This window comes from Mus pahari, chromosome 14 (assembly GCF_900095145.1).
Source record: "Mus pahari chromosome 14, PAHARI_EIJ_v1.1, whole genome shotgun sequence".
Taxonomy (NCBI): Eukaryota; Metazoa; Chordata; class Mammalia; order Rodentia; family Muridae; genus Mus; species Mus pahari.
In genome coordinates this window covers 88,625,065-88,635,910 of record NC_034603.1, presented here as the reverse complement: position 1 = coordinate 88,635,910, position 10,846 = coordinate 88,625,065, and the positions used below count along the sequence as shown (strand labels likewise).

General features: G+C 47.1%; 1 protein-coding gene across 1 annotated transcript in view; it reads right to left on the bottom strand.

Moving 5' to 3' along the window:
* The window catches only part of Tbcd (tubulin folding cofactor D), a 168,583-nt gene that overhangs the window by 71,532 nt on the left and 86,205 nt on the right, over positions 1-10,846 (bottom strand). Inside the window, exon 14 of the mRNA XM_021211855.1 lies at positions 6,639-6,795. Within this exon, the coding sequence (XP_021067514.1) occupies positions 6,639-6,795 (157 nt within the window). The remainder of the gene's footprint in view (positions 1-6,638; positions 6,796-10,846) is intronic.

Sequence of the window (10,846 nt, the reverse complement as noted above, 5' to 3'; positions counted from 1 at the left end):
CGCGCGCGCACACACACACACACACACACACACACACACACACACGCACCATCAAGGTTCAGGGAACATCTAGAAGATAGGTGCAGAAAGAATGTTACTCTGCCCGGGCAAATGGACCAAAGTCCAATTTCAACCAAGTGTTCATTCTAGAGGAGTCAGGCCATTGAGAAAATAAAGCTGCCCGACCACAGCCCTCTACACATTCTACCCATCCAGGCACTGGGCACGGGAAGAGGAGAATCCCAACTGCGACGTAGGCTGTGGAGATAAAGCCATAGCTGTACAAGAAGCTGATGTCAGCATGAGACTCATCCACTTCCTTCCTCTGAGGGGTGGGGCTCTGCCCAATTTTTCCTAAAGCACTTTCCACACATTACTAGGCAGTTCTACAGCTGCAGATAAAACCTGATAAGGTGGTGGGGTTAGGGTAGGTCCTATGGAGGTGGGTGGGGCAGGGGGCCTTCCCAACCCTTCTCATCCTTCTCAGGTATGTGGGTGGCTGAGGAGTAACACACACACACACACACACACACACACACACACACGAATCTGTAGGCATCTCTCCTGTGCTCAGCACTGACACAAGAAGCCCCAAGTAGTAGCTCCTTCCATGTGGACCACGTCCAGTTGGAAGGCAGATGCAGCAGGCCTTAGCCACCTACCTTGCTTATGGGGGCCACCCTTCCCACAACCACTGTGACTGGTCTGTGTGCTCCCAAAAGCCCCAGCTACCATGATCCTCAGAGCCTAGGAACACTGCAACCATTCTTCTCTGAGCAGTGAGATTGCTAGTGACAGCTCTTGGTCTCTGACAGGAAGATACACGAGCTGCTCCATGCAGACCTCTCCGAGGTATGACTGAGCAAAGTCAGAAGGAGCAGGACAGGGAGTCAGAGTCCAGTACGGGCTGTCAGCACAGAGAAAGTCTGCATGTGACAGGTACCAATCACCACAGAAGCAACAGCCTCATACACTCCCAGCAAGTTAGCTTTTCCTTAAGCAAATGCCTTAAAAGTCACCGCTTCATTCATTATTTTCTTTTTTTTTTAAAGAAAGGGTATCAGGATAGGAACTCATTCTGTGGCTCAGGCTGCCTTGAACTCAGTAATCCTCTTCCCTTAGCCTCTCAAGTGCTAAGATTACAGGAACAAATCAGGATTTACATGTTTCATCAAACTTCAGAGATTACACTGTGGTAACTGTAACAATACTTGGAAAACACTGCTTTTTAAGTAACAGTAAGCTTTTAAGTTAATTAAAACAAATCTACATGTACTCAATCAAACAATGTTTGATTGTTGAAACAGGGTTTCTCTGTGTATCCTCTGTGTAGCACCCTCACCCTGTAGTCCAAGCTGACCTTGAATTTACAGAGATCTGTCTGCCTCTGCTTCCAGAATGCTGGGATTAAAGGTGTGTCCCACCACCACCCAACTATAACAGGTTTTTAAAGACTTTCAATTTGGGCTAAATTCTACTTTAACTTTTTACTTATTTGTGTGTGTGTGTGTGTGTGTGTGTGTGTGTGTGTGTGTAACACATGAAACACATGTGTGCGTACCACATTGTGTGCTAAGTCTGAAGGTGCCTGGAGAGGGCTTTAGAGTCTCTAGGACTGGAGTTACAGACAGTTGTGAACTGCCCTTTGAGGGCTGCACTGAACGAGCCCAAGTCCAGCCCAAGTCCTCTAGAAGAATAGCCAGTGCACTTAGCCACTGAGCCCTCTTCTCTAGCTCTGGACTAAAATTCCTTAAAACTAATCTCCTACTTTCAGAACAAGACTGGCTTATTTAGAAATAAAAATAAGTTTCGAATGCAAAGGGGTTTGATGATATTAGTCAAACAAAAAGGAAAGGGTCTTCCTAAGACACTAACCTTCCGCTGGGCCTCACTCGCCCGCAGCAGGGTGACCCTATGTAGAAGTCACTACTCTTCTCACTTCACAGAAACCTAAAGAGCAATACCTGGCACCACAGTGAAAGCCACCATCTGAGGAGAGGCGTTTGTGGGTGTGTCCAGCTGCTTAATTTCTTTGGGGAAGCTGTGACAGCTCACCAGGATTTAACCACACAGAAGGGATTCTCTTTCTGGTTACAAACCTAGGGAAAGTGAGAGGCATGCCTTAGCCTGCCCCTCTCCTTTCCCACAGTCTTAGACCTTGGCTCAGCATACACAGTGAGAACAGCATTCACCCCAAACTCATTTTTTTTTTCATTTGTGTGATGCTGAGTAGCATTTCAAAGCAAGCACACTTGCCTCTACTTGGGAAATGACAACACTTCCATTCTGAAGTAATTTTTTAAAGAGAAGACTAATAACTCATTGTGAAACTCCATGATCTTTTTAAGTTGCAAATCAGATTAAAATATAAGCCCTGCATTTTACTGAATTTCTCTAAGTCATAAGCAGAACCATGTGCTTTGGGGTCACAGCCAAGCCAGCACAAAGTTGGGCCTGGCAGACCAAGACTGTCTCCAATTGCTGGCCTTCTCCTCAACACAGTTTTCTTCTCTCTGGAAGCTGGGCCATTCAGAGAGGCTGAGAAGAATAAGACATAGCTTTGAGCAATGCTTGCTATTTCCTTATTTTTTTTTTTTTTTTTTTTCAGGACAATCTTGCCCTGAAGGAAGAGATCCTACAGAGCCAATCCCAGGCTGTTCACAGGCAGCCCACGCTGCCCTGCCGGTTTGCACAGTGGAGGTGAGAGTCAGGAGCTGCCCCTGGCACAGGCGGGTCTGTGCCTGGGCGGAGTGAACGTCAACAGGAGCTCAGCTTACAAAAGAGTTTCAGGTGAGGAAATCGCTGGAAGGTGACAGGCAGGGTGCGCTGGCAGCGGCCAACAGTTTGCTTTCTTTTCCTGCCTGTAGATCGGATTTTGACTTCTGGTTAGAAGGAATCACCTACAGAACACACAACCAGGCCGGCACATTTCCACACCACATCTCACTATTCTTGCCTTGCACTAGGTTTTTCAGCTGCTCAGATCGTGCCACAAAACAGTGGCACAAATTCTAGCTCCACCCGTCTGCTTAAAAACAAAGAAAGATGGTTTCAAAAGGTAATCAAAGCAATTTCAAAAAAGATAAAAATATGTCTTGAAAATCTTTTAAAATTCCTAAAGTAGAGTTAACACAGTGAGGGTAAGAACAATTAATCCAGTTTCTTCAACCCAAAGTTAGAAAAGGTTAGTGGCTTTCCCTGCACCAGGCACCAAGGTGCAGCAGGACGCCCCACATCACCTCCCTGGCTCTTTCTATTTTATTCTGGGAATTATATTTGGATCTCAACTGCACTGGTACAGGATACGCTGAGGAGTTTGTGAAAGTAAATATACCAAGATTTTATCAGCGGCTAGAAATAATGGGCTTAAAACCTGATAATTAAAGAGCATGGTCACTCATGACGAACCTCACAAGCAGGTCTGCAGGGCACACCCGACCGATACTCAGACGCACAGAGCTTCAGGCAGGAGGTAGTGCATGCCCCAAGCTCACTGGCGCACCTGACTCACCACATGCCCTCCCCCGCTGATGCCTGGAGTCAGATGGGCCAGGAAGGGCCAGGCACAGGTTCATCAGAACCTGTCTAACCGGCTAGAAATCTGCAGCGGCTCAGCTCCAAAGGGCACTGCTGCCCATCTGCTGGCTGCCAGCTTAGAATCAGATGGCTGTGAAGCAGAGGCTGGCAGTCTGCAACCAGACAGCTACAGTTTCCATGCACAACATGCAGACATGAGCTCCCCAGCAACCCCTCAGGCTTGTCCCATAAGCCAGCAAGTCTAGACTCCCCAAGCCCAAAGAAACACGTAGACCCACAAGAGTTTCTACAGACTAGAGGTAGAGATGGCTGTACAACAACTTCTCCCTGGCCAGGAAATTCAGGGTCATTCCAGAGACTGAGCAGTATGTAAAGTGAAGGGTACTTCTGTGCTCACCCACTAAGTCTCAACAGAAGCCGCACTCTCCACACCACGCCCAACAAGAAGAAGAGGGCCTCTTATCTCCCCACGGCACACCACACTCAGAGCAAGCTCAGTTCACTTAAGTTCTGGGAAGACCGTGCCAAGCTCGGTCTGGGCTGCCTTCTACAGTCCTCAGACAGTAACCTCGTGGCTAAGAGCTTGTGAAGGGCCAGAGCAGAGAGCCTTTTTGTGCTCCCCACCCTGTCCCCCAGTATGAAAAGAGAACAGAGTGCTGAGTAGGAGGTCAGCATGGAGCCAGGTATGACCCTGACACAGCAGTGATGACTGCCAGAGCCTGCGAAGGATGGGAAGGACCTTTGGCTCTGCTGTGCAGTTGCCTTTTTTTCTCTGAGTGGTAAATGAAGCAGAAGGTACCATGTTCGTTCAGCAACTATGGAAGCTCGTCACCATACTGTTCTAAGTGTAGGGAAAGCTGGAGCTGGAGAGGACAGAGCAGAGCCCAAAGACCCACCTACAGCCACAGCACCAAGACACAGCAGCCAACTTCAGAGCCAAGCTTTTCACAGACTGTCTGTTTCCTTTACAATCATTGCTGTGATGAGTTCTGCAGCACGGAGTGAAGGCAGGCACTCTGGTGGGAACTGTGTAGCCCGACTTCCCTCAGGACCAGGTGCCCTACAGGTCCCTCCAATCATGAGGAAGTTGGTTGGGACCTCTCCTCTGTACCTCCTGCCATCCGAATGGCAGAATGGCCTTGAGACCCCACATCCAACAAAAATGAAGCATGAGAGAGCTACACGCTCCCTCTAACATGGCCACATGCTCCCGGGCCAGCAGGTCAGCTCCTGTTCCCTTTACTCTGTTTCCCTCCCTCAGGCCATCTGCCTTCCTCCATCCTGGATCAGAAGAGGGAGAAGGACATGCCATGGCATCCTTGGGGGTGGGGGGGTAGCTGCTCTCTGAAAAAAACTGTTAGACTGAACACAGTCTGTCAGGACTATTTTTACTTTGAAACAGGAAGCAAACGCACATCAGAGCCAAGGTCCTCCCATCCTTCAGTCTCCTGGCAGGTCAATGGTACCAAGTCAGGATCATGTCAGGGTCACGTCTGGCTCTATGCCTAACTCCTACTCAACACTGTATACTCTTTTTCAGGGAGAAAAACTGGAAGCCTGACTGCAGCTACCCACCTGACAGAGCCTGTGAACTGAACAAGACCCCTTCGATGTAAAGGAGCTTCGCTGCTCTGGGACAGGTGTGAACAAGAGAAAGATGTGTTTGCTACTTATGCAAGTTGAAGATAAGGACAAGAAAGAGTTGCAAGAACCTCCCTCACAGCCACATAAACAGCAAACAGAGGATGCACCTGTGTGGCAGTATGGTGGGAAGCAGGGAGGTCACAGCTATGGACCAGGCCTGCGGCTCAGCAGAAGGCCCTGGGCAGCTGAGCTCTTGCCTCTTCGCACCCAGAGCCAAGTCTACAGCCAACAGCACAGCTTCCTGGTAACTGCATCTGTCACATCCCCGTGAGTTGTGCCCCGTCGGCATATGTTTAGGCTCCAGAAAATGAAACAGGTCCAGGACGGCTCCCTTCTGAAAGCAGGTGGTTCCAGTCAGATGTCAGGGGAGGGGGCAAGGGGGGTGGAGGGGGGACATTCTGGAGCTGAGTCTTGAAATGAGGTGAGGGGCGAGTAGCACCATAAGGATGTTCTAGGGGGTCCTGGAAATTTAGCATCTGACTCAGACTTTCAGGTGTCTGGGAAGTAGTGGAATATCTGCTTTTCCTGAGCCTGGTTTTGTCTGTTCCGATTTCCCAAGTTGTGTGACCACTTCCACCTCACCTTCATTCAGCAACTTGAAGAATAAATAGTACTGGAGAGCTCTGTGAGGCAGGGAAGTATTCTTAGATGAGGAGTGGCAGACGCCTGGTCACTAGACTCCAGTACCTGAGGGTCCTAGGTGTAGGAGCAGCGGCGGCGGCAGCTCCAGGTCTGACCTCAGAAACATCATGCCTCGGGCATGGTGCCCAGGCTCTTCTGCCTGACTTTCTGGAGTATTTTTTCCTTTTTCCTTTCCCTTGGAAGGATGAAGGGTAAGTGTGCCCTCAGCACAGATGTCTCTTCAGTTTTGTATGGCGATTGGTACATAAATTTGGGGGATGTGGGATGGGAGGTGGGAGGGATGGCAGTAACCTTTCCAAACTTCATTCTGTTTCTGAGGGGCCAAAGGAGGGCACCAAGCAGTTAAGGGTGTCTGTCCATCGTGGTGTGAATGGTGCAATGGGTACTCTCCAACTGAGTCTTTTCCTGCTCACTAGGGCAAGACCAATGACCTGCTCTGTCCTCAGCACACTATGGGACGGCTCCAGAGCATTCAAGTAACTGAACTTGACTCTGTTCCCATGCATGTAAGCTCTTTTGAACATTTGGAAAGGTCTGAAGTGGAACCTGGGACCCATTTGCTTCCCTGGACAGCCATGTTGGGAACCCTATCTCTCCACATAATAGATCCTGTCCCATTCCATAAGATAAGGTAGTCTTTTCCTATCGTGCCCACCTCTTAGAGAGGAGGGACAGGGCACAAGGATGTTGATATTGGCAGCTAGCTGTGGAGAATGGCTTACCTAAAGCCAACAGGTTACGGGCAGATGGTATGTTTATCTTAGGTATGTTACCACATGACAGAATCACTCTTCAGCACACCCAACAGGCATTACCTTGAAATGGCAGTCACAAAAGGTGTCAACTCCCGAGGTTCATAGGCACGTGCAAAAGACCAGCACACATAACAGGCAGCATCCCTGACGTTGGCCCCAACGCTGCAGGCACCCCGCTTCTCATCGTAGGTAAGGGCCTTCAGGATCACCGTGACAACTGGCAGGAGACAAAAGCAATGAGCAGTTGATGGCATACTATGAGGCAGAATCACAGACATGAGTCAAAATCTGCTCAGGAAAAACAAAACAAAGCAAAACAACCCTGAAAGGAAAGCAAGCTCATCAGCTCAAAAGTGCACAGGAAATTTGGGTTTCCCAAGAATCACGTAAAGAAATGACAGTTCTTCAGAACGATAACCATAGCTAGGCTGCCAGATCTGTGGCCACAACAACAGAGTGCAAAACTTAGAAGCCCACACCAGGATAGAAAGGGCCGTGTGTTTATGGGGAGTATTGGTGACACCCACAAATGAGGCGGATGGATGTGAAGCTACAGGACACCATCCAAGTCTTGTTATCACTTCAACAACCTCAGAGAGGGGAGGAGGCACCAGACCTGGACCAGAGAGGGAACCACCACAGACACGGGAAGCCAGTCCTAGGTTGCCTTGTGTGTACAGGATTGTCTGCTTGTTTGACCATAGAAAGTGTCTATAGTAGCCAAGAGATAAAGTCATATGAATTCCTCTTCTGGTTCTCGTAAAAATATACAACCAGGCAATTGACACATATGCATGCACAGAGACAGACAGACAGACAGACAGACAGACAGACACACACACACACACAAAATGGCAGTTGATACAAAGAGGTGATGTATGCAAGAATACTGGAACATTAAATTATTCCTGTATTTATAGCATTCCTGAGTATGTACTTGAAGGGCTCTTAAGTTAACATATCAGACATACTTGCTCATCAATGCTTTTTGTTTTATTTGTTTAAGACAGTGTCTCACCACGTAGCTCTAGCTGGTTGGCCTCAAATTTGCTATGTAAATCAGGCTAGGCTACCCGTGACCCCTGCCTGCCTCGGCTTCCCAAGTGCAGGGGGTAAAGGTGTATGCCTCCATGCCCAGCACACTCATCAGGGTTTCTCTGCAGCATGGTTCAGAATTATGATTATAAATTATAGGACCAACCTAGGTATCCATCAAGAGAAGAATGGGTAAAGGAAATATACTACATCTAAACAACTAAGTTTTCTTCCACCATAAGTGAAAACAAATCGGGGGTTCTATCAATAAAGTGTCTATAATGCAAACATGAAGACCTGAACGGGCTCTCCCGCACCCATGTAAAAGCATGCCAGGATGTAACCCTGGCTCTTGGTAAGCGAGGGGACAAGAGGATCTCTGGAGCTCACTGGACAACCAGCACAGCCAAATCCATGAGTTCCAAGATCAGTGAAAGAATCTGTCAAAAAATAAGATGGACATCAACAGAAGATGTCTGACATTGACTTCTGACTCCCACAAGCGTATGCATGCACACTCTCACACAAACATACACACACACTCTACATACAAAACAAACACAAATGAAATCACGCTATTTACAGGAAAATGGATGTAACTAGAGATTATCACATTAAACAAATTAGCTCACTCAGATAAATATCACATTTCTCTCTCATTTGTACATCCTAGATTTTATGCAAAAATCATGTATACACATGACATGAAAGCAGAAGCAAACCATTTGGGAAAACAGAAGGGAGCTAACAGGAGTGAAAGGGAGGGGGATACGGCGAGGAACTCAGTAAAAGTATATTATGCACTTTTATGAAAATGTCCTTTTGAAATCCAGAACTGTATACTCTACAGCTATGTGCCAACAAAAGGTGCAATCAGGGCTGAGGAAATGGCCCCGTTGGTAAAGTGCCTGCCACACACATACACATATACCACACACACACACACACAAAAAGAAAAATGTTACTGTATATTCTGTCCTATATAGTCATTTATTTGTAAAGAGCTGCTTATTGAAGATGTATACACTTCTGAAAGCTGAACCATTACACTTTTGAACCACATAAAGGAATTTAATGTATCTACTATGTGCGGGGGGTGGGGGGAGCAGTGTGGTAGATGTATGTACACGTGGCACAGGCATGGAGGTCAGAGGGTAGCCTTCAGGAATTAATTCTCTCCTTCCACCATATGAGATCCATGCAGCCAACTCAGGTTGTCAGACTTGGTAGCAAGATGGCCTGAGCCATCTCTGACGGTCTAGAATTTAATTTTATAAGAAAATCAATTGTTAATTTTTAAAAGCCTCTTACAAGTAGTAATGGAAAATAGCAATAGAGAAAAACTTAAGAAAATAACTTGATCTTTACAATGCAAAGATAGGCTATTCTTTAAAGTCACACTAAGTGGATCTTTCTAAAAGAGCATGCTGAAAGTCTCAATTTCTTGATCCCAGTTAGACAACCGTGCTGTAGTAAGGAACACTGGACAGCTCTCACTGGTATCTTTAAAATGCATTTAAAACATAACTTGAGGACTAGAAATATGGTTCACTGGTACAGAACCTAGGTGCAGAGCATGTGTGTGGCCCTGGGATCAATGTCCAGTGTCATACCTACAGAGACAGAGAAGCCTCCTGCTGGCATCATAGCTCAGGCGGTGTCTGTAGCTATGTGTTCCTTGAAAAGAAGCGGGGTTCCGAAGCAATTTGGGGTTCAATGATTAACCTTACTGGCAGGAGCTCACCACAAACACTGAAGGCCATCAAGGGAGGATTCACAGCTGATAGATAAATGAAGGAATTTAATCAAATACTGGCAGCAGACACAAAGGGCATATGAGTGTCCAGGGTCTCCAAAGGCAAGATAATGGAGCACGCTGCTTCTAGGACTGCATGCACGCCACCCGCAGTACCTGTGCTCTGTCTACATCCTCACCACGCATGAGTACCAAGCCTGTGTCCACAAACAGTGTGGAGAGGCAGCACTTAAATATGTGCATGTGAGGTGCCCATCTCTTGCATGTGCAATTATCCACCAGAAAATAGCACCTAGAAATATATAGGCAAAAAGAAAAACCAAAAAAAAAAAAAAAAAAAAAAACAAAAAAAAAAAAAAAAACCCAAAAACCCTGAAGGATTATTGTTTCAAAACCAAATCTCTGCCTTTCTGCTTCTAAATTTTCCTATATAAATAGTAATGGTTCAATGGAATCTATTTCACATACCCGTGGTATTCCACAGAGGCTATAAAATGTGCACAGGCAAGTGCAAGAGACCCTGGACATACACATCCTAAAGGAACAATATGGTATGTAGTGTATCCTCATAAAGATGTGGGGTCACCTAGGCTGGTCCTAAGAATCCCCAAGTCTCAGCTCCTAAATATCACAGCACTAGGGATGTGAGTGTAGCTTCTAGACGTCCAAGACAAAGCCCACTTTCCCAGCAGTTTCACATATAAGTGGCCACACTGAAGTCTTGGGCACAGTGTAGGGCTCAGTAAGTAGTCATCCCAGGGCCAGCTATTCCTGGCCTCTTCAAACCCAATCTCTGAGTCAGCTTCATGCACAGAAACAGCTCCTCCATTCCAACAGCTCGGCCCAGCCCCATTTCCCGTCCTGTCCAGAGGCACTCTGTGTGTGATCACGAAGGCTGGCTCCTTCACATCATTCTTGAGATCCCTACAACTTCTACCCAGTTCCCACCTAGCCTTACAGTCCCCTCCTCTGCCAGAATTCCCATCGCAGACTATGTCCCAGAGACCCCCTTATCCTACAAGGCTTCTCTGCACCCCAGGAAACAGGCAGACTCTCGGGAGCAGGAAACAGATCAGCAGCAAGCCGAACCCAGTTATCTGACAGACTACTCATTACTCCTGTATACACTTGATGTTTCCCCAAACGTGGAGCTAATGGTTAAATATAAACCCAGCAAAAGACAACCACCTTGAGTGCTACGGATTAGAAATTATATCTACAATTATCTCAATTTGAACAATATCCAATCTGCAATGCTGAAAAGGTCCTCTGTTCTGTTGAAACAGGCCCAGCTGACCCGGAACTACTCCCAGTTTGCTAGTATATAGCTCAAATCCACAACTCTGTTAATTAACAGGTTGCCCACTAGGGAGCAAACAATGTCAAGAAGATTGGCTGTGGCACCTGTGGGAGGGCAGTGTCCATATGCGTAGAGTCACTGCCAGCTGGACTCCCTGGAGCTCAGTAGGCACCACAG